At 32.2% G+C, this 25,001-nt stretch overlaps 3 protein-coding genes across 3 annotated transcripts; 1 reads left to right on the forward strand and 2 right to left on the reverse strand.

The window, feature by feature from the left end:
* Positions 1-3,612: 3,612 nt before the first annotated feature.
* LOC122609173 lies at positions 3,613-4,308 on the reverse strand. The gene has a single exon (XM_043782231.1). The coding sequence runs from the start codon at positions 4,306-4,308 to the stop codon at positions 3,613-3,615; it is 696 nt and encodes a 231-aa protein (XP_043638166.1).
* A 1,345-nt stretch (positions 4,309-5,653) lies between these two features.
* LOC122609174 (probable WRKY transcription factor 49) lies at positions 5,654-13,519 on the forward strand. Its single transcript, XM_043782232.1, has 4 exons — positions 5,654-5,912; positions 11,771-12,011; positions 12,125-12,277; positions 13,031-13,519. The coding sequence occupies exons 1-4, from the start codon at positions 5,654-5,656 to the stop codon at positions 13,500-13,502; spliced, it is 1,125 nt and encodes a 374-aa protein (XP_043638167.1). The 3' UTR covers positions 13,503-13,519.
* Positions 13,520-21,771: 8,252 nt separating this feature from the next.
* LOC122609572 (magnesium-protoporphyrin IX monomethyl ester [oxidative] cyclase, chloroplastic) lies at positions 21,772-24,958 on the reverse strand. The gene is made up of 5 exons (XM_043782600.1): positions 24,435-24,958; positions 23,435-23,499; positions 23,010-23,337; positions 22,830-22,928; positions 21,772-22,155 (listed from the first exon to the last, which is right to left on the reverse strand). Exons 1-5 carry the CDS (start codon positions 24,906-24,908, stop codon positions 21,892-21,894), a joined length of 1,230 nt encoding a protein of 409 aa, XP_043638535.1. The 5' UTR covers positions 24,909-24,958; the 3' UTR covers positions 21,772-21,891.
* Positions 24,959-25,001: the final 43 nt, after the last annotated feature.

Raw genomic sequence — 25,001 nt, forward strand, 5'->3', positions numbered from 1 at the left:
ATAACTTTATTTATTAATTTATTTGTAAAGTTAGTTTCGATTCAGACGTGCTGAAGGTCATTTTAATCAGCGATGTGCTAGACCTCAACCCCATCCTCATAGAAAATACTTTGAGTTAAGAAACCCAAGAATCAAAACTGAGTTCTTGGGAAAAACTCACATCCGGGCCTCACATAGTGAATTTAGAAGATACCCCTAACCAACCCACTTAAAAATTCAAGCAATCATATTTAATACAATTTAAAATTTAATAGATTTTCTTTTTAGATAATTTATTCTACTTATACTCCAAAATTTCACAAATGTGTTGGACCAAAGTCAAAGAACTTATCAATAATACACTAACCTTATTAAGAATTTAAATGATATTATTATCAATAATACACTAACGTTATTAAGAATTTAAATGATATTATTATGAAGTATTTATTATAACATCCATCTAACGATAATTAAAACAAGATTAGCGTTCTAAACTTCTAATGGATAAACATATAAGGCACTTTATTTAATCGATATGTGTCATATATAATATATTTATAAAGTATATATATTAGAAAATTAATAAACAATCTGTATATCGTATGGATATTAAGACTAGTATATATTATAATTAGAGTGTATGTAAAATAGTTATATAATTAACATAGAATTTATATATAGACTTTTAATAAGTAAAATTCAATTTTTTATACACGTTAATTTAGGTATTAGATCAGTAACATTCTCACTTTGGCATAAATTGTTGAAGTTCATTGTCTTAAAATCTTAATTCAACCCTGGCTCTCATGCATACACTCCATTCATCTTAATTTATATATGTATGTATATATATATATTAGTTTGACTTTTGAATTTCTTTTTGAATTTGATTAAAAATATTTTTATTTATGACATACGATAGTTGATGTAATAAATATGAATGAATAGATTAAGTTTTAAGGGAAATGCTAAATACAGTTATCAGGACTGTATTTAACGTGCATAAAAAAATTTGTACCTTCCATATTAAAAGTCCGCCCCCTGATTTTCATGGTAAATGTACAAATAATTTATGCACCTTAAACACAGCCCTAAAGGCTGTATGTATTTTTTTATTGATATCAGTTAAAAATAGATAACAAAAACTCAATAAGTCAAATTTAAACATTTGAATCGAAGGGAAAAAATAAAATATTTTTCTAACATTCTAGCATATTACCAAGTTTATATTCCCACATAAATATGGTAGATTTTTTAACGTAAACTTACCTTGAATTACGAATAAAATAAAGTATTTTAAAATAAACGCAACTTGCAAAATATAATAGTTTTGCCTTACTTGCATATAACTAATAGTTAGTACGGAGTAGTTATTAATGATATACAAAGATAGTAGTTTTCATCAAATGTAGTAATTGTTCTACTTTGAACCTTTAATTACACAGATATTTCCTTCTATCAAGCTTAAATAGCTAAATGGACAAAGGACCCCATTTTGATCCCCAAAAGCTTTTGGGGTGATTATAAATAGATCCCATCTACTCTAGTCATGAGCATCAATTCTATCTTCACCAGCATGAATTCTATTTCATGTTCTAAATATCAAATATCAAATTCTAATATAACTTAATATTGGGTTAGGGTCAAGTAATCTGCATCCTGAGGTTTAATTATTATAACATGTCAGTACGTCTAGTTAACTAATCCTTGGGATGCAGATTACTTATCCCTCAACTCCAATGCATGCTTCTCTCATATTTGATATGGAACAAACATCTCCAAATGCCGCTTAACTATAAAATTTTAGCTTGTGTTCCGAAAAGTTATTATATCTGTGCATTTTTTTCTCTTTCATATATTCTCTTTATTTTGCATTAATACGTATTTGATTATAGGTTGGACAGATATCTAAAGAATGATATGAGGTGGACTTTGAGTTTTGGTCAGGTCAACCTCAAAGGTTACGAAATAGTTGCCTAGTTGGCCTTGATGATTGACTCAATTTTTGCATAAAAGAATGAAATCCAAAGACTGAGTTGAAAATCGTAAAAGGTATAAAGCTTCTTGTTATCATTCATATAAAAGAACGTACATGTGTTAAATAATATATGATGTCTTCAATTATGTTGGCATACTCCTATATATATACGTTTATTATTGGTTTTGCTAGAAATGTACGTGTTGGCAGGTGATTTCAAAACAAGCTAATGTCACTGTATTCTTTAGTTTTTGTTAATAAAGAAAAAAAAGGGAAGGAGAGATAAGTAAATCATCCTAATTTTGAGAGAAAAGATGTTGAAGCAATTTACACTGTAACTTCCTCTCCTTTTCCTCCCCTCCCCTTTCCACCTTTCCACCTTTTAAAAAATCTTAAGGATGCATTTTCTAAATATTTCTTTCCCTTCTCATTCCTTTCCTTTCTTTACTAAAAATATCTTAACAATATAGTGAAGGGTTAAGTTGGAGATAATATGCATATGTTTATGCAACTTTTCACGTCTGAAAATTCGTATATGCACTTGTTTATACACTTGAACATTCGCTTTTCGCATGTGAAATTTGAAAATGCCAAGGAGTTCTTTTTTTATTTCATGATACCTAACTTAATCGTTTGAAATTTCACACATCTTTACCCAATCTCGACCATATGCTCTTTTATCTATTAATTGGTTTCGGCAAACGCTAAAGTTATGCACCTTTGCTTCTTATGTTGTTTTAGGGTGTTCTAAGAGGGGTGGGAGTGGTTTCCCCAACCCCAAAGTTTCCCAAATATCCACATCACCTTCTTCCAATAAAAACTCTCCACCTCAAACTTCCCCAATTCACCCCAAATCATCCCAAATTGGTGACGCTACTCACCCCAACCCCAATTTCCACATCATCTTTTTTATTTCCATTTATTTTTACTTAACAAAATCACAAATTATTTTAAAATTAAAAAACATACCCTTTTATTATATTAAAACAAAGAAACATTACATAATACTTAAAAAAAAATAAACATTACATAATACTTAAAAACAATAAACATTAAATAAATACTTAAAAAAAAAGAAACATTACATATTACTAAAAAAAAAACTAATCATCGAGATACGTCAAATCTTGAGCCCATACGTGCTCCGTAAGATCATATCGAAGGCGATGGTGAACTTCTTCGTCAATCAACTCCGCATACACACTTTCATCGAACACCGGTTGCACTGGCGGGTCCATTATATGGACCGGTGAGATTGCCCTCCCGTCCCTCTTAATGATCATGTTGTGTAAGATAATACATGTATGAACATACTTTCCAATTTTGTCTTTCGTTAGAGGTCGAAGAGGTCGTTGAAGAATTTTCCATTTACCTTTGAGGACACCAAAAGCTCGCTCGACATCTTTTCTGGCCGCCTCTTGCAATTTCTTGAATCTTTTTTCCTTAGGGTCGGTTGGATACGGGTATGCTTTAACAAGTGTTTACCACTTGTTGTAGATCCCATCACTAAGATAGTAGCCACGTTTATAATCTCGCCCATTCACGTGGAATGAAGAATCCGGAGCCGTTCCGTTACGCGCTGTGACATACAAATCGGATTGGTTCAACACGTTGATGTCGTTGTTCGACCCCGGGACACCGAAAAAAGCATGTCAAATCCACAAATCATGTGACGCGGTGATTTCAAACATAATAGTTGGACTGTTGTGGTCACCCCTCGTGTATTGCCCTCTCAAACGTCTAGGACATCCCGACCACTCGACATGTGTGCAATCGATGCTACCAAGCATCCCAGGCATATGATGACGAAGCTCGTGGGCCTCGAAGATGCGTGCAACGTCGTGTGACGTCGGCCTGCGTAGGTACTCTCGGCTATACAACCGAATGATGGCGTCACAAAAATAATCAAGGGTCTCTCGTGTGGTTCCGGCTGCCATGCACAAATACTCGTCATACTCGTCTGGTGCGTTACCCGTCGCGAGTTGCCTAACGGCGGATGTGCATTTTTGTATCGCCGTAAAACTTTTTCTTCCTCTTGCATCGTAACGTTCTTGGAAATACGGGAAGTTTGCTTCAATGTCGCGCACGATATCTAAAAACATGGTCTTGTCCATTCGAAACTTCTTTCGAAAGTAATCGTCTTCGTATTTTGGTTGTTGAACGAACCAATCGTTCAAAAGAGTATCAAGACCAATTTCCCGATGCCGGTCCGTATACCGTCGAGTTTGAGGAGCACTAGAAGTTGTCGTATCTTCAAGAAAGTGTAACGCGTTAACAAAGAATTCCATAGAGCTATCGTTTGACTCGTCGGGAGAGTCGCTCGAATTATCCAAAATACCGGAAGCCATATTTTTTGGTGTTGGGTGTAAGAAATTAGTGATGAAAAGATTGGGGTGTTTGAATTTTATAAAAATGTAGTGAAAATGAGAGTAGTTGTGTGTTGTTTAAAGAAGAAAAGAGTGTATATATATAGAGAAAGAGGTAAAAGAAAGAAAGAAAGAAAAAAAAAAAACAACGGCTACATACACGCTCCCCTCGCCACGTGTCCAGCCACCACTGGCTCTTTTCCTGCGCGCGGGCCCCACTCCAATTTCTCTCTCCTCGGTGAAGCTTCCCCATTTTCTTCCTCCTCTTCCCCACCCCGACCCACCGGCGGCGGTGTTCCCACGCGGGGCCGGGGTTCACCGCATCGACTCCCACCCCCCTAAGGGGCATCACAGAAAGATACGTATAATCATTATTGTTAATTACAATTAAAAGTTCTTTAATTAGTTATCTGATTTAAGTTTTAGGTGACTGTAATTTCTGTAAGTGTATGTGTCTTCCAAAAGGAAAGTGAATGTTTTCGTTAATTAACACAAATGTTACATTACATCCCAATCGTTAGAGTTTTAATACCAATGTTTCGCCTTACAAGATACTCCCTCTATAGTATACATATTTACAATTTATGATTAGGGGTGAGAAAAACAAAAAAGTGAGAAAAACTTAAAAAGACAAAAGTGTAAAACCGACCCAATCAGAAAAGCAACCCAGTCAAATATAATCCAAATTAATATCTATTTCAGTTGTTTTATATTCATAATTTTATTATAATCATTACGTATATTAATTAACTATATTATTGTCTCGCGTAATACGCGAGTAAATATATTTTTCTTGTAAATACTAAAATACAATTTTGCTAACTAAATATCAACCTATTAAAATGTTCACCTTTATTTAATTAATATTTTTATATTAGCTAATCCAAAGTATTTCAGGGAGATAGTTTGAGGACCATGTTATATCATGTGCTGATATTATTGGTATTAAACACAATTTTGCTAACTAATTATTGGTATTAAACACAATTTTGCTAACTAATTATTAATCTATATATTTGTTAATCCAGGGTATTTCACGAAGATATTTAGGTCAAATGTTGTGCTCATTTGTGCTCTTTTTTCGCTCTTTCCTTTTTGTTTCATCCCCTCTCCTAATATGATATCAGAATCGAAGATTGAGAGATATTTTGGGGACCATGTTGTATCACGTGTTGATATTATTGGTATTAAACACCGACATAATTTGGTGCGTGACACCTTGGCTAACATTCACTTTTGGTATGGGTTTCAACTCGTAAAGAAGTTGATATTGGGTTTATTGGAGATAAAGAAAACCTTTATGCACAGCTGATATATTGTTTTACTGATGGGATGGATGCTTAATGTATGTATTGATTTGACATGGTCATCGCCTTTGACGCAGACTGGTATGATTGAATTTGTGCCTAATCATGCAATGGTTGAGGCTGCACAACGTAAACGGGATAAGTATATAGCTAAATGTGCAGATATTAAATATAGGTTTATCCCCTTTCCATTATCTTCATTTGGAAAACTTGAGAATGATGCATTGACCCTGGTCAAGCAAATCAGGAAGTTCTCAGTTATACAAGACATTGGAGCATGTAATGTTGCTCATATATTTAGTATGATTACTTTTGCTATAACTAGAGGAGTGAAATCCATATAGTATTTCGGGTGGATAGTAATTTTTGTAAATCCTATTAATTTTTATTAAAAGTGATGTTTATGATAAAATTGAAAAGAATATAATAATAAAAATATTTTAACTAATCAAAGCCATTAATTTTATTAATTTATGATATTTCTATCTCATAGATATTAGATGAATTTACTCTAAAATTCTTAATAAATATATTTTCTTAATATTTTAACCTTTTCAGTTAGCTATTATCATAGACCCAATAATTTTTTGAAATATTTTAATAATTTGGGTTTTGTTAATAACAACTTTTAGACTATCAATAAAAGTTAATTTAATGCATTAAAATTTATAATTAAAAAAAAATTCAAAAGGTGGTTTTTAGAATATAATATATACAAGTTTTTAAGTATTTAAGGCCTTAGGATTTTCATGATCATTTTCTAATATTATAACCAAAACTTAGACAAGTTTTATACATGGTTATATAGTTTTTTATTTTTTTTATTTTTTTTGAAAGTTATATAGTTTTTTATTTAATAACTTTTTAGTCTCAATTTAATATATTGATATTAATATCAATTCTCTCTTTATATAAATGTTGGGGGAGATCATGGGAGTAATAAACCATATTCTGTTTCAACCCATTTCTAAATAGTACAAATTTTTATAAAATTTATAACTCGTCATTTATAAGAGGTTTATTTATTTATATTTTTAAGTTTGTTAGGATTCAAGGTTCTTTAGTTCCGGCTCGTCATGGGTAGTTTAATTGTCAGCGTCGTCGTGTTATACGGATATTGTCTTATTTTTTTCGTATATATAAATGTTGCAAAAACTTACTCATACTTGATTATATGTTAAAAAAACAAATATACATATCATTAATATACCACCAAGTCACTAAACAACAATCAGACTGAACACCATCATCTATCATATGCTTATTTGATTCACAATAGAATGGGATAAGAACAATTTGAAGTTGTCGTCCTTTACTATTTTTTTTTTATACTCTCTTCAAAAAATTTATTTTCAAACATAAATATATGTTGCTCCTTTTAACCAATTATCTATATCTATATTATAACTAAAAGATAAAGTTGTGGGTACACTTGACACCCCTGAGTTTTTTTTAAAGCTTAATTTTTATTCTTAATTAATCTAGCTCTCTCCTTTAAAATAGTCTTTTCTGAAATCGAAAAAAAATTCGTTTGTCAGATAGAATTAACTTCATGCGAGGTATATATATGTTATCACATTGAAGAATTTTCCAAATATGATTCTCGTTTCGATTAAAAGTCCAGTTAATTTACTATGCAAATCAAAACTAACAAAATTCATTAATGATAAGATGTGGTACATTGGTTTTTTTTTTTAAAATGAACTATTTTCGTACGTACCTACTTAGCATTCCATACATTATTTATTTTTTAATATTACTTTTGTCTAAAGAGTTCGAATGATACATATTATAGTTGTTATTTACGGTATACTAAGAAGGGTATATTTTGACACATCATATAAAGTGTTAGCATTAATACTGTCATTGATAGAAGATGAAATAATTAAATATGATCCAATGGCTTAGGGCCGTTTCTAAAGATTTATGGATCCAGGCCGAACATAAAAAAAGGATCCATAAACTAAGCGTAAAAAAATGTATTATAGACCCTAATCTTTTATAATGACAATAAATGTTACATCAATAAAATTAATTAACAAAAGTTATTGTTCAAAATTTTTTTTTAAAAAAATGCAAAATTATACTATTGAAATAACATATCGTAATGCTTAGCAGAGGATTCGAGTAGTTTATTAACATTTTTCATAGCAAATTGGTTGATAACTTCTTTTTTTTTAAAACCTAGTAGACTTTTTACGTGGACTAAGTTGTATGTTTTAACTTTTAATGATTGTTAAAATTTATAATGAGCTTAGTTAATTATATATATATATATATATAAATTTTAATATATATACAATAAAAAAATTAGGCCTCCTAAAAAATCGGACCTCGACCCGTCGCCCACTTTGCCCATCTTAAACACCGGCCTTGCAATGGCTCTAAATTAAGGATAAAATCTATCCAAGGGTTCCTATTTGTTTATAAATGAATTTAGGACCTTGTTGTATATATATTGGTAGGGTTCTAGGTAAAATAAAACAAGTATTAAAGTAAACAAATAAAACAATAGGTTTCTCTTCGTTGAAAATCACCGGACACCATGGAAATCATCGTGCATCATTATAATACTTGTGTTTCGTGAATCTTCGTGCATCAATTTTATCACGATCTAAGGGCTAAGATCTTGTCTTATTTATTTTATATTAATACTTGTTTTATAATAACTAACCTCATATTAGTAGATATATTAATATATTTATTACACTTTTGTGTGTTTTTAGTGTATAAATCAAAATCAGTTGTATAATATGTAAATGCTTAACAAGATCAATTTGACCCCTCTATTTTTTACACTTTAGGTCTTTTGAAAGTAGTCATTTTACCTCTGCGTAAATATAAAACTGTCTACGTCTTACCTTCTCCATACCCCGCTTATAGAGATTGGATCTTGTTGTTATTGTTGTTGCTGTTAACAAGATCAATTCGGTCTATAAAAAAGCATACAGTTTTCAACACTTAAAAGATATAATTTGTTAATAAAAATTCAATGCTATATTTCAGTTTATCACTCGTACTTTTTACGTTCCTAAGTTAATGTTTTATTTATATTTATATATCTTAATAAACAAGATTTATTTATTAAAAGCAAAAAGAAAATGAAAAATCCAAAACCGAACTGTGTTACCTGACCTTAAGATGACTAATCCAAACATATAAACCGAGTCGAACAAAAACCGAACCCAACGGTTTCAAAAGTAGAAAAATGAAATGAAACGGTTCAGGTTTCAGGCCCAAACAAACACAAGCTCAACCCTAAAATTCATCACAAACAAACATTTTTTAACAGTCCATCCTTTTTGTGCACTTATGTAGATATTCACATTGGTTGTGGGTTTAGGTTTCTTGGATCATACGATAAGTATGGACCTTTAAGGTTGGTTTTTCTTATAGACGCGTAGACTCGTGAAGTATGGTTTCTTTCTCATGACTCGAGTAAGCTCGAATTGACGCATGGCTACTCCAAATCTCAATCTTCCATGGATCGATAAGCTTCATGATCACATCATTAACGTACATTTGTTTTGTTGTTTCCTTTTCTTGAGCAACCATTGGAGACATTAATTTGAGACCTAGAGTTAGAGTGCTATTAGAATATTACTTATGGAGTTCGGCTATTCTGTGAATTTTCTTTTAGGCTCTCCGTTCATGATGAACACAAATCTTAGTGTAAGTTCAGTAAGGAGGTGCAAAACTCAAGTGGTTGAAGATTAAGTTTGGGTAATGGACTTGTTTGGTAAAACAAGGTTGATCTTATATTAAAGATAATAATATCCTAATCTAAGCTGGAATCTATTCTTCTAACTTAATTTGCACTTTGAATGTGTACTTGGTGAAGCGTTTTACAACATTCAAAACATTTAAAAATTAAATATGTAAGATGTTTCACAGCGAAGCTTAATTGTCGTACAATCTTTATATTCACTTTTTCGTACAATCTTTATATTCACTTTTTCCATATATATGAATCATATAATATTGGATTTGCCTATCCCCAAAGTGGATAGAAGTGGTCGGTGGGAGATGAATGAACGTTAATACCCCTCACGTGAGTGGAGTACATGGGCATTTAACGCTTCACTTTACGGACCATATATAGTTGCAACAAAACCACCCGTCTCTAGGGACCATGAGTGCTAGTAAAACTAGAAAGGAGCTCAAAATGCAAAAGTGAACAAACCATAATGACCATTCTTGCATTAACTCAAAATTATATAATAATGTTCCACATATAACTAAGCCCCTCCTCATCCCCTGCTCCTAAAAGGCCAAAAACTAGCTAGCTACTAGGCTCCACATCCTCTACAATATAGGTAGCATCACACCGTTATCACACGCGGAAGGTTTACATTTCAACGGGATCACATGATCCATACAGTTTTGCTCTTCAAAAGAAAACCATAGACACAAAAGCGTACAAATTTAGAGGGGACAGCATTGTTTTTATGAATTATGCAAATAGTGGTTGACTTTTGAGTAAGAAGCCAAAAATCATGGTTTAGGTATTAATGGTCCAGTTGTTAGATGTCAAAGTTGTATGCATACAAGAGACAAACAAATCCACGAGAAATGACCCAAGCAAAGAATACAGCCAAGTTAGCAAGCCATGGTTACTGCTCCCCTCCATCAATGGTGTTTTTGGTTGTATCCAAAAGTCAATCTACACCTAAAATACACAATTTCCTTAACCTCCTTTTCTATAGCAATCTAGTTAATAATTACCACAACGTAACCTCCTTTATAGACAATATTCTAGTAATTACCTCACTATGAAGGCATCAAATTAATATAGATTCTTTCGTTTCTTTGGGTTGTGAACAATATTATTTTATTTTTTTTTGAACAGCTATCTCAAATTAAAATCCTGCGTGTTAGGTACATTAATCTTAGGCCACGATAGGGTTCGTAAAAGAACTTAGAAATATCATGGTTAAGCTACATACATTTGAATCATTTAGTTATATAAGGCTCTGTTTCTCTTTACTTTAACAAACTTAAAAATCAAAAACTTAATATATTCAGTCAAATTTTACGTTTATGTTTTGATCTAATAAACAAATATAAGTGTGAGTTATATATACATTATTTATACATTTAGTCACTTAATACATACAACATTCAATGAATTTAAAAAAATGATTTATATACCAAAAACACCCAACCAATTAAATAGAAAAACATGTAGATGTGTAGAACTAACATAAAATGGAAACAATACATGTGATACGTGGTGAATACAAAATGATAGTTTTAATCATATTAATAGATTAGTTTTAATGTAATTGAAAATACCAAAGAAGCTAGGTACATATTAGCATTTCTGTCTACTTTGCTTAACATTTATCTCAAACATCATCCTATCTATCCAGGTAATTTGTTGATTTTATAGTGCCTTACAAAAACAAATGGAGCACAAATTTAATATATGAAACAGTTTTACCTTTTTAACATATATGATATACTTAATCAATGGGGTGAAACCCCAGTGTACCACCCCCAAACAAAGACTTCTATGCGGCTAAAAGGTACGGGTTCAAATTTTTGCTAAGTAGATTTATTCCCTCCCACATATTTTTCTTGGGAGTCACCGGGCTGTAGTCTATGCGATAGTGACTCAGGATATCTATTCGGTACATGAGACTAGAGAGTTCTCACTCATTTACCCTTTTTCATATATGATATATTTAAACAACATTATATTACCTCCTTCTTGTTTATTGTGATGATGCGTACGTACCACAGCATATATATTCAGAAGATAAACATTCACATGCATGCTACTCCAAAATACACATGATGCAAGACTGTCCTTTCATGGTCAATATAGTATGCATGAGTTTTACCACAATAATTGACTTCTTATTTTCAATTAAAAAAATAAAATGTCAACCTATGATTGCTATATATGAAAATAGCTAAACAACACTTATAATAAGGTCAAGGCCAACTCCATTTATATAACATTACCACATATATATCTTCTTATACATATAAAAATATATATCCACTCCACTCTCACTCACCTTCCCTCATTCTATACATCTTTTATATACCTTACCTTACCTAATACAAAACCTTACATACAACCACCCCTTCATTTTTGTGCATTTAAATTGTGAAGCTTACAATGGCAGATTTTGAGGCATCCAATTTTTCACAAGAGTTTGAAGATGATCTTCTAAGAGAGATTATCAACGACGAGTCGCCATTCCTTTTAATGCCTCAAGAAATCACTAGTGATTCTTTCGATAGTACCTCCTTAAACAATCTCATATCGAACTTATACTCTGGCCCTACAATAACCGATATTGAAGCAGCATTGTCGGCTTCAAGTTACACAGATAATACTCACGGCGATTCTTCATTGTTAGATAGGTATATATATTGTTCATTTATAGATATATTAACTTTGTGTACGTAGATATATATGTAGTGTTGATACTTATAATAACTAATTAAAATGGCCCAATACGTACGTGTAAGTGCAGGATATCTTCGGAAATGGAGAGAACAGGAGGGAGTAGGGTTGACAACAAGTATATACTACATATAAAAGGCAATGGGAATAATGTAATGGCTGATGATGGTTATAAATGGCGCAAGTATGGTCAGAAAGCTATTAAGAACAGCTCTAACCCAAGGTATATATATAATTAACACATCATATCAATTCTATACGAGTATTATTAATTGTAAGCTTATCTATGTATCATGACGTACTCTTATTAGTTTTGGGAATATGTTCATATAAAACACACCAACTAATTTGACATATATAAACACTCATTATACGCGAGTATGTTTTTATACAGGCGGGAAGTATACTCACTTTGAAAAAAAAAGACAAATTAACATATTAGAAATATCAATGTATATTTCCCGTATGTTAGGATGTTTAAACACTCGCCATACGGTATGTATAATTCTGTATGATGGATGTTCAAACACTCATGATACGTACATTTCCGTATATTGGGTATTTGAATATTTCCGTATATTGGGTATTTGAATATTTATGTCGAATTAGGGTGTTTTTATAGGAGAACCTTATTGCTTATCGTTTTTTTAATAATATTGAGGGAAGATGTGAACACTATCTTGGACCCACATATTAATAAACAGTAAAATATGTCATTACAGTGTCAAAATATGACTTCTACTCTCGAATATATTAAAACAAATAATAATAATAACGGGTTAAGAAATGCAATAAGCAAAATCTTTCTTCTTTTCTTTAAACTACTTTGACCAATTAAAATTAAAAAAAAAAAAAACATTTATGGCCCTTACGTACGATTGTACGTACCTTTAATTTGTTTGAAAAGAATTTATATAATTGAAAAAGCTACAAATGCAATAAGTCGTAACAATTTTTTTTTTTTCTATTGATACAGAAGTTATTATAAGTGCACGAACCCACGATGTGGTGCGAAGAAACAGGTTGAGCGATCAAATGAAGATCCAGACACATTAATCATCACTTACGAAGGACTTCACCTTCATTACATGTACCCATTTTTCGTATTTGGTCAGTCGTCGGACAATCCTTATAACCCGCCTACTAAAAAGTCAAGAAAATTCAACGTCGAGTCAGGGGTGCATCAACAACAACCAACCAAAGACCCCGAAGAAGAAAGCATAACAAGACATGACGAACAACCCACGATATTGACAAGTCGTTATGATCAAGATGCGACACATGAAGAAGTCGCGATAAGTTCACAAGGATTGCTTGAAGATATGGTTCCATTATTCATTCGGAATCCTATGAACTATACAACAAATTCATCGAAATCTTCTTCTTCGTCATCTTATCCTTCTCCTCCGAATTCTCCTTCATTTTCATGGTCCCCGATATATTATTGATGCTAAATTTTTAAGTACTTGGTTGTAATGTGTACGTAGTAGATAAAATGATAAAATATGCCATATATATCCAAATAAATTAAACAAAGGTCCTGTTTGTTTATAATTACTTAATTAAAAATATTTAATCTATTAAGTCAATATTAAGTCAATCAAGCTTGTTTGTTTTTTACTTAATAAATAAAAATACATATGTATTGACTTAACACGTACATACATTATTTAATTATTCAGTCATTTTATACTTTCAGTAATGGCGAAAAAAACAAACAACCGTTAACTTTTTTTAAATGTGAATCTAGTTAACAAGATTTGGTACTCTTTTCTCCATATTCTTTAGTAATCTGCAAATAGATAATTATTTTGAGTCACATCAAACGAAAAAGTGAAGAATAGATTTGCAATCGAGGCGGTAGCAAAGTTAGAGAGTATAGTATATGCGTGGATTGTATATAGTATATAACAAATAAGGAAAATGATTGATACTCATACAGATTTTAATGTTGGTAATTTATTTTTTGAATAGAAGGCGAAGCTACTTTTTAATTAGCTCAACTAAAATGTTCGATGATTCTAAAGCCAATTTGGAATAAAAAGATACGTAAGCTACCTTAATATAATCATAATCATTAACAATATCATTATGAAATGATTTTATGCGCATATATGCATGATTGGCGCAATTGGTGAATGAATTCTCCTAAAGATCAAATTTATTATGTTAAAAAACTAGCAAGATATTGCAACTTGCAAATTCAATACGGTACAAAATTACACCTCAAGAATCTAAAATAATTAACTATAACAAATAAAATGTTAAATGAAGCCTCCCGCATAATAAAAATTGTATCTGTCACATCAAAAGTCTATACCTGAATTTTATGTTTAGGGTATAACTATTTAATGGACCTTAATTATAACCCTAAAAGCTGTGTTTAGCAAAACTCATTAAAATAAAAGAAACAATTTTTACAAACTCTTGAATACTAACTCACATGTCACATGACTTCTATCTCTAACGCAGACCCGGTTAAGACAACGTATATTAGACCTCTCGCTCTGAATACATCCGGACGAATCAAATTTTCTTTCACATAACTCCATTTACACGAACAGTATTAATAAGCAATGGTGGTCCCTTACAATTAAAGGAATAAGCTATATACAATTATTCATTTTTTTCAGGCCTGTCCGATGGACGGGTAGATTCAAAAAGTATTTTTGAGATTTCGTTTTAGGGAAATTAGCTTTGCTTGAAATGATGTGTATTATAGATTTCGTATCAATGAGTTATAATTGATATGCTAACATGTACATTTTTACAATAAATATATAAATAAATAGAAGACATTCAATAAAATAACAAAGAACAACCATTTGCATCCACTGTAAACATGAGCCCCAAAAGATTTAAGCAAGATCTCTATATCTCCCTCTCTTGTAAAGTCCTTTGCCACATTCTCTGTATAAACAATATTTCATGTGAGTACTTAAGTATAATAATTGGAATAAATATATGTAGATAGTGGTATCTGAGCAATAAATGTAAACCTATGACAACAATTGACATCACCAGATGGGACATTGATTAAGTAATATGGGAAGGGACTAAGAGTCTTCAAGTAACAATTTTTATAAACAGAAATGATTCAAACAATATTACAACTCACTTTTTGAAATATAAGCAACTCATCTAACCATGTAACATATGTTACAGCAGAATCACTTTGGCAAAACATTTTAGGATCATAGTTTGTCACCATATATGACTTGGAGTGAAAACGAACTGCAGAATGAGTTCTAATTGTTTGTACACCGAACCGAGGTTCGGATGAAGATGGGGTGGTGGATGTTTTTGGGTCGTTCGTTGGCGATTTCCTGAAGGTAAGGTTCTAGCCTCTTTACGCCAATCGAACGAGATGTGCGTGTGTATGTGTATATGAATGAGTTCCGTCGTGCCTTGGAGGTCTTTTGGATCTCCTATTTATAGGAGATAATTTGAGCGGGAGGAAAATGGCGCCAAAGTAGACTTTTCTTTAGGGTTTCCTAGGTCTTCGATCGACCTCAACCATTTCCTTAATTATCTGCTTACAAGGATGGAATCGAATCTCTTTATTTATGGATAATTAGTTCCTTCCCTTTTTGCTTTGTGCGATATCTGACGTTCTTTCGTGCCGCACCGCATTCTGTTGATGCTTCGTGTGGCAGGTTTTGCGTATCGTAGGGTGGGTACACCATCACTAATAGCTCTCCATTATGCGGCAGTTCGAATATCTTGAAAGCAAGTGTGAAACGAATAACCTTTGACAAAAAAAAACACCATTAGTTAATAATCCGAATTCAAGTTCCAATAATCAAATTTTGAAAGCTTGATATAATCTCATATTCGAATTTCAAATTGACAATTTTTAGCGAGTTTTACTTGAGTTAAACCCATACTCTTTGTCGTACATATTCTAGTAGGTGGAGTGCTAACGGCTGATAGGATAAAAGTTGAGAAATGAAGTAATCGGAATAATTCAGTTAATCGTATACATATAGATAGATAAATACAAACCTGGAGATGAACTGCAGAGGAATTAGATGGCGGGGTAGAAGCAATTTTCGAGCTTTTGGAAATAAATCCCGACCGGAATTAGAGGGCTTTTTTTTATGGATGATTGTTCATTGTATTCAAATTAGTAATCAATTGTATACAAAATTGAATGGGGAGCAAAAAATAATCTGTGTCGGAATGATCTGCAGAAATTTCTAAAGGAGGATTAGGTTGAATTGTGGGAAGGTGTTTGGGAAGAAGCTTGATTGAAGGGTTTATTTAATTTTTTCAATCTTTTATTAAATAAAAAAGGGAAAAAAAATAAAAGGGCGAGAGATAGGCGGGAATGTAGTCTCAAGAGGCGGGAATATAGTTATAGATTTACATTTATTAATGCTATCTTCAATGTTATCATATCCTTATAAATCCTTACAAATCATTCAAATCTTATAATTTTATCTCCAACCATACAAACATCCTTACATATCCTTTTACCTCTACTAAAAACAAAAATATATTAGGTAAGAACAAGTAAGTGCATGCCCTTAGGTAAGGGCGTCCTTAAAAAAATCCTTAGTTTTGGACAAGCTTCAACGCCAAAAGATATCCAAGGGCACCTAAGGACACCTCCATTGGAGATAGCCTAAATTTCTTTTTCAAAAATAAGAAAGTATATGGACAACCCTCAATTAAAACTTGAGATGGTGGATTCTATCATCAAGCGCCCAGAATTATTATTTTTTAGTTTTATTTTTGACAAGTTACAATAAACTTTAATACCAAACAATTGAGTCTCACAGTGTTAATTAAAAAAGAATGAGAAGAAAAGTAAAGGAAAAACAATTATCAACAAAAACTGGGTTGTATAATCGATAACAAATCCAAACAACCCATGAAAAAAGTTTTAAGTATTGGAAAAACCTAAATAATGAAATAACTGAAATCTAAATACAAAACATGTTTGATCCAGAAAAAGGAAAAATTAACTTCTGGGTTATAACTTATAAGTATTTGATTTGTGTTGTGGATTTTGTATTTAGAGGAGAGAGAAGATTATTAATAGGTAGAAAGATATCAAACATAAATGACTGAAAACAAAAAGTTAACTTGAGTTAAGTTCTAACCGATAAGTTAATGATATGACAGTTAATGATATGACATGGAGGGTTATGTCATGTGACATGTCAGTTAGTGTACAAGAGTTTATAAAGATTGTTAGTCATTAGGTCTCTCCTTATAAGGAACCGTTTCTAACCTACTTCTAACACTATTCATCACTTCTAGACACACCAAGAATACCCTTTCCTTATAACCCTTACTTCTAACCCACTTCTAACACTATTCATCTATTATTATATTATTTCTTTTTTATTTTTCACAAAATTAAACAAACACAATCTATTATAAATAAAACACATTTTATTATTAGAAAAACAAATTACAAGACTTAAAAAAAACATAAAACACATTACATTTATTCTAAAACTTAAACATTAAACTAGAAAACATAAATTGTGAAAAATCACATTATTAGAACAAAAAAAAAAAACTTGACATCAACGTTGACGACCGCGTTCCGGGAGGTTCCAAACATGTTCAACCAGAGCATTGCGAAGTTCATAGTGAGTCCTTCTATCGCGCAACTCTCCATACATACGAAGCTGTGTTGAACACCTTTCAGACCACGTGCGAGTGGGAGGACAGTATTAGCTATCAACTCTTCTTCAAACTCTGTAATTGCGCGCCCGTTATCTTCAACGATCATGTTGTGCAGAATCACACAACATAACATGATACGTTTTATCTTGTTCACACCGTAGGCCCGGGCTTGTTGCTCAACAATCTGCCAACGACCTTAAAGAACCCCGAATGCTCGCTTGACATCTTTCCTTGCAGCTTCTTGGTATCTCTTGAACTTGGTGGTTTTCGGCTCCATCGGGCACTTGAAAGACTTGACAAGAGTGGCCCATTCAGGATAAATACCATCTGCTAGGTAATATCCCTTTCCAAACCGGTGGCCATTCACCGAAAACTCTACTTTAGGAGCCCTGTCTTGAAGCAAATCGTCGAACAAATCTGATTTGTTGAGGACATTGATGTCGTTGTTTGAACCAGCAGAGCCAAAGTAAGCATGCCAGATCCACAAATCATAGGAAGCAACCGTTTCAAGCATGATTGTGGGATGCCCCTTGTCGCCTCGCGTGTACTGCCCTTGCCATGCCACCGGACAGTTCCTCCACTTCAAGATGGTTTAAGAAAGATAGAAATATGTATGTTTGATAGTGTGAAATAAAAGGATAGTGTGATAGTGGTATATATAGGAGAAGAAAAAAAATCATAGAAACTAACCGTTATATTTGAATTTTATTTTGAAAAAATCTTTTTTTTGTTTGCAACGGATACAAGCAATCCTTGGACCCACCACTACCACTTCTAGTTGCGTTCAAAATTGGAAGTAATCTTTAGACGCACCCTTCAGACGCGGCGGTGCTAGTAACGTCTGAAGCTTCTTGCGCGTCGGACGCCTCTCAGACGCGGGGTAAAAGCTTTATAAGGAACGACCTTATAGACATCCAACCTAAAATAAGGGGCTGTTTGGAGCACGTAAAAGAATAGCGTTAGAAATTGAGTGTAATACTCGGACACATTTATAGGGACCACATTTGTAGTTTGACTATTACTATTATACATCAACTTTTTTTTTACCTTCAAATAACATTTTCTTTCCTTCTTTTAGACGTACATACACCATATTATATCTATTGCCATCTGCCAATCTATATATCCAAAGATAAATAAACCAAATCTTTTTCTTCTAAGATAATCTCTCAAATTTTATATGATCTGGGTTTCATTCTTATAACGTTTATTTCATAAAAATAATAACTCTTTTTCTTTATATATGTTTAACACAACACAGTTCATATATCTATACATCTATATCTATGTGTATATGTATATTTGTATCTACCTATATCTATATCTATATATATATATCTTTTTAAAACTAACTATTGGGTAGAGGTTTGAAAAGAAAAGAAGATGATGGTAATTTTTAAATCTGTAAAAGATTTATAATTTATAATTTTTTATTTAATCTGGAATTTTCTTTTACAAGAATTAAAAAAGAAAGATATTAATGAGTGTATTAGCTTGTACCATTGCAAAAGAAATTAATAATCAAATATAAGGGGCTTATTTCAGCACACCCCTATCAAACATTTTATGGATCGTGGATCACATAAATATTACATAAACAATGACATAACCATAATTTTTTTAGTCAGTCAAATAAACATTACATATTTACATCTCCTTAGGTAATTTCCTTTTTGGAAAATAAAAAAGCAGTATCATGCAAATATCTCCATACTCCTAAAAAGTGAAAAGCAACATAAAGAAAGATCATAAATGTTTTTACCCTTAAAACTCATCTAAACGGTGAAAAGAGAAAAGGAACATTAAAAAAAGATCATACCTCTATGAGAGATCAATTTGTCTTGAAGATCTAAATAATGCTTCTCATACTTTTCTTTTGTTGGAGCTTTCACAAATTTGTCTCAAGAACACTTAAAAGAAGCAAATTCTTGGTGTAACTTGAGACTTTGTCTGCAATGTTTCGTGATATTTTCACTAATATGCCATCTACGAAGTAATTTGTTAGCATTTGGAAATATTTTATCACATGCATTCATGAGAGCCAAGTCAAATACCTATAAATATGAAACCATAAGAGCGTGCCACTTTTTGTGCCCAATCCACTAATTCTTGATTTGAGTCAAATACCTATAAATATGAATATCTAAAATAAAGCAACTAAACATTATAGTAGTTAAACATTATTGAAATAAAGCAACGAGAAGTACTATCCATTTTTTTGAACTTGATTAGCCAAATCAAAATAGTTAACCATGATTGATATATATAAAACAACTAAAACAATGTTAAATAATATAAACAATAAACATATCTAAAATGCTTTATAAATAATTTAAGTATTAAGATGTATTATATAAAACAAGCATCTTAAGAAATTATTGATGCATAGTATAAAACAATCTACGTAATTAACAATAACTACACTAACTATATATAAATTATTAGAACGAAAGATGATACCTGGTCAGTAAAAAATTCCGTTACACTCGACATTTCTTTTATCAAGACGCTATATGGTATACAAATTCTTTTCTACTATTTTACTTGGTAATTGTTTGAATGTTTGTCAATGGGAGATTTACAAATTATATAACAGTTGACAACTTGACACAACTTAACATATTTATTTTAAGCAGTAAATTACAACCAACTTTATACTGTTTCTAATAAATATTGTCTGAGTTAAACATAACCTGCAAAAATATATCACTATATTGTATAAAATTAACGTCACTTTTGAAAAAGCATATATGTTCAAATTGTTATGTCATAAGCCTGCAAATATCATATCACCTTTTTATATAAAATTTAATGTCATCTCTTATAAAATGTATTTATTATTTAACTTAATTTGTGTATAACTTTGATCTTACCACTTCCTTCTTTATTATCATGAAAATATGTCTTTTTCCTATTTTATGGAAAAAAAAAAAAACTTTGGTGACCACAATGTGTAATGGGAATTGGAGAAAACGTTTGGTGTCACCCCTCATGTTGACAAAACCAAAGTGTGGACCCATAAAAATGGTGTGAAACAAATAAATGAGCCCATAGTATTTTTAGTCACATATGATTTAAGGAGGGGTTTAGAGAGCTTCCGCCCTAAAATAAATATATATTTTTAGTTTAACAACAATTGTCGAATAGAACTTGTCTTCAAGTCATTCAAAAATGAAGTCCTACTCAGATTTACTAAGTTGTTTTAACCGGACTCCTGGTTACATCCAACGCTAAATAGACATTAGGCCCTCATCTAAAGATTATTAAGAATTAAACCTTCACTAACTGATGAGTCGACCAGTTGTAATATGGTGAAAGTTTAAACTGTCTAAACTTAGCATCTACTATTCTACTTGGTTGGAACTATAGAGACCATCCTATTTGTAATATGGTGCAACCGTGCAAGGTGAAGAAAACTCTTTTTATAGTGGAGTTGGATGGTGAGGGTCACAATGTTAATTTCGGAAGAGTCATTGCAGACAAGTAGATAACAGTGCATGTTTGTCACTGACATTTTTGGCAAGTGCAGCTAAGCGGATAGCAATCAATAATCTTCATTTGGCAATGCAAATGCTATCCTGAATGGCAGTACGTGGCCTTGGATTATCCCCTTTCGATCCTGTAAACGGCATTACTGGCCCTGGGTCATCCGCTTACAACCAGGATATCAGTTGCGTGCAAAAGGCTTAATACTATAGTCTACGGTTATGGTGATTGCAGTATACATCACTGTAACATTACTGTCAATATGACTTCTGGCTGATTGGTTTGTACTCGAAGCTATCTTACCTCTTTCGTTTATCATCATTTTACTACAATATCGGTATACTCAAAGTTCTTTTAAAAGAATGATCCTTCAATATTGTAATAAACAAAAAAACACTAAAGTTTTAACTACAGGTGACAAAATGCAGGTTACAAGCTAACTAGTGTAAATCTCTTTACCTAAAAAAAGAAATGCAGGTTACTGTAACATGATTCCGTAGCAAAATAAAAGCTTTTATTTTCGCCTAAATTGCTGTCATGAGCTCTGACATATTTGTTTAGAGCAGGGTAAAGTATCAAGACAAATAGTTAAATATAAGATAGTGAGTTCATCAAATTTATCAAGTTTCTTTTTACACAATTATGCTCAACCAAAGCATGCAGCAACCAACATATTCAATTGATTTACCTACAAAAACGGATTATCTTCTAGTAAACGAGTTGTGGATCCATCTCTGCAATGTCAACTGATCCTGATTCAATGGGTTTCATCAGGTAAGCAGCCAACAACTCTGATACCAACGCAGCAATATGCGGGATTCTCTTCAAGTTCTTCACCAATGGGATGTCATCTGTTTCCCCAATTGCTATTATCTTCGAGTTGATGTCAGCCATTCGGTCCAATTTCCTCTTGAACTCAGGATTCTCTACATCCAGTACAGCCGGGAATATCCTAGCTGTTGTGCGGTTTGTCTGCAGTAGCATAATACCAAAAGAGTAAAACAAGAAGTTCCACAAACAACACAAGCCTGAATATGAGGTTAATTTAGCTTATACTATCTAACAAGTCTAGTGGTAAATTTTAAGAAAGTAGCTAAAATGGAAGCGGGTTAAAAGTCCCTACTCATTCAACATATTCATATCGTTTCTTAATCATATATATCATATAAATTAGTTATACAACCCTAGATTAAGAAACGAAAAAAAAAAAGAAAATTTTTTTTTGTGATTACACTTGATCTACCCCCCAGTTTAACTTGTACAGCTGTACTAAAACATTACCCAAGTCAGATAGGTAACAATGGGCAGAGCAGACATCAAGTAATGGTTCAAAACAGCTCCAAGTCAGATAGGTAAAGTTTTAAGACTGGTCAAAATGGATTGTGTCAGGTTGACTTGACGTTAACCAAAATATAATCGAAAGATCATTATGTTAAAAATATAAATAAAAAAAAACACCATTTTTAGTTGTTCTTTTTTTTAAAAAATAGAAGGTTATAACCAAGTGCCCACATGAGCATGCATTGAGTAACTGTTAAACAATTCAACCTGCTTTGACTAAACTATTTGTGTTTTGCATTTTTGACCAGTTATCACTAAAGTATAATCCAAATCAACCCATTTCCACACATGTGACCGAGACAAACCTCAATGATGACGTGCATGTCAAACTCCTTTGTGTTCAGCCCAATGCCTTCATAGAAAGCAGTTCTTTGGGTATCATTAAGATACATGGTAACATACACCTGCAACCCAAATACATAATCAATTACAGAATCTTTATGGCTGAAAAAGAACAAGATGGGGAACAAAAGAAGAGGGCATACAGATAAGCAGAAGAAGCGAGCCCAAAGCTTAGCCTTCCAGTCATTGAGAAACTGTGGCTGCGCCTTCATGAGTGCAGAAAAGAAGTCACCGTGTCTGTTTTCATCTTGGCACCAGTTCTCAAAGTACTTGAAAATGGGGTAGCATTGGTACTCAGGGTTTGCCTTTAGGTGCCTGTATATGGTTATGTATCTCCAGTACCCGATCTTTTCTGACAGATATGTTGCGTAAAATATGAACTTCGGCTTGAAAAAAGTGTATTTTCTTGCTTTTGTCAAGAATCCCAAGTCCAATGCCAAGTTGAAATCTGACAATCCCTTGTTGAGAAATCTGAACAAGTTTATACAATTATGCAAGTCTGAATATCAAATTTGAATACATATGTGACAGTTAATGACTAATTATGAATTATATGCATAATACATACCCAGCATGGCGTGCCTCATCCCTGGACATGAGGGAGAAGATCTCTGCGACCACTGGGTTAGTTTTCTGCATACAAAAACCAAGACTTATTTGTTACTTGTAGAGGCAACATCACAAATAAATATGGGTAGTTGTACCTAAGTAACGATGAGAAACAAAGACAACAAACACATACTCTAGAGTGTTAAGAGGGTGTTTGGGCGTACATATTGAAAGTAATTATGTTTAACAATTCAAACATAAAGAGCATAATTAACTTACTCCACAATCTGTTAATTAGCTTTGTTAGAGTTGGTATAAAGCATTATTTGGTTGAAAACAAAACGATACTACGGCTCGTAAACAACCAGACCATAATACATAAAACTTCATTGACCAAAACATACAAAACTATTGACCAAAGGTCCAAAACAATAAGCACTTTAACACATGACTTTCAGAGTCATTGGTTAGACAACAGTTGAAGCCAAAAGTCAGGGTAGTCAACTGTGGTCAACAAAAGTCATTTATCCTTCAGCAAATGCGACATTCGGACAAGGTTTTTGGTTTTTGCCCATATTTATTTTCGTTTAAGCTATAGATATCATAACAACTCATCTCAAAATGTATAATTATCAAAACAGATGTCTGGAATTGCTTATTCATAAGCATTTCTGCAAGAAAACCAGCTTATATAAAAGCGTTTATTCCGTATACAATATGCATTCATAAAAAAGATATATATATATATATATTTAGTAAATAAGCAATCCCAAACACCTAGAGGAAATCCATTTTTAACCTATCTGCCCTAAGTTTTATTTCAATTTCAATAAACAAAATTCACATCCAACTTTTATGCAACTTTCATCATTCTACTTATAACAGGGATCTATATCTAACATTTCAATTCATACACCAAATAAATTACCAAAAAACACAAAAAAATTCAACACAAATTACACTTGAAAAACAATATCCAAAAATATAAAAATGTGACAAAAAAAGAATTAAAGAATTACCTTAAGTCTTCTACCAAGTTCTTTGTAAAGAAGAAAACCCGAAAACTCAGCAGTACAAGACCTCTCCAAAAACTCAACAAAAATCTGTCTAAGTGGACCTTGCATTTCATCAGCAGCTTCTTTAAACTCTTTATTTCTAACAAAATGTGTTTGGTTATAATCAGTTTTAAATTCTTGTAACAACGCCTCAAATTCAGCTTCATTTAAGTTCTTATTCATTTCAGTATTAAACAACTGTTCCATTTCATCAAAATCAGTTGTGTAAAATCTTGGTGCCAACAATGTTTCCTTAATACCCTTTTTGTTGTTTCCACTGCCACTGTTTTTGGTTTTTGTGGGTGTGGCAGTTTGGGCCGAAACGGCCGAGATTCGGATTAGTCTGGTCGGAAAGAGAGTCTTTGTTGTTGTGGTAATTGGGGTGCTTGAAAAACTGGTTTTTGATATGGGTTTGAGGAGGGACATGTTGGTTGCCATTTTGGTTTTTGTTTTTTTTGGGTGCTTTTTTGGAGGATGATATATGTGTTTGTTTTTTTTTTTGGTTATATAAATTTTGGAGAATGTGATTGG

This window comes from Erigeron canadensis, chromosome 7, assembly GCF_010389155.1.
Source record: "Erigeron canadensis isolate Cc75 chromosome 7, C_canadensis_v1, whole genome shotgun sequence".
NCBI lineage: Eukaryota > Viridiplantae > Streptophyta > Magnoliopsida > Asterales > Asteraceae > Erigeron > Erigeron canadensis.

Excerpts from the sequence above, each read along its gene's own strand:
- LOC122609173 (XM_043782231.1), bottom strand. The coding sequence starts at position 4,308 with ATGGCTTCCGGTATTTTGGATAATTCGAGCGACTCTCCCGACGAGTCA.
- LOC122609174 (XM_043782232.1), top strand. The coding sequence starts at position 5,654 with ATGGGATGGATGCTTAATGTATGTATTGATTTGACATGGTCATCGCCT. Across the intron at positions 12,012-12,124 it reads GATTCTTCATTGTTAGATAG|GATATCTTCGGAAATGGAGA; the intron begins GTATATATATTG and ends GTGTAAGTGCAG. Across the intron at positions 12,278-13,030 it reads AAGAACAGCTCTAACCCAAG|AAGTTATTATAAGTGCACGA; the intron begins GTATATATATAA and ends CTATTGATACAG.
- LOC122609572 (XM_043782600.1), bottom strand. The coding sequence starts at position 24,908 with ATGGCAACCAACATGTCCCTCCTCAAACCCATATCAAAAACCAGTTTT. Across the intron at positions 23,338-23,434 it reads GATGAGGCACGCCATGCTGG|ATTTCTCAACAAGGGATTGT; the intron begins GTATGTATTATG and ends AAACTTGTTCAG. Across the intron at positions 22,156-22,829 it reads ACATGCACGTCATCATTGAG|ACAAACCGCACAACAGCTAG; the intron begins GTTTGTCTCGGT and ends ATGCTACTGCAG.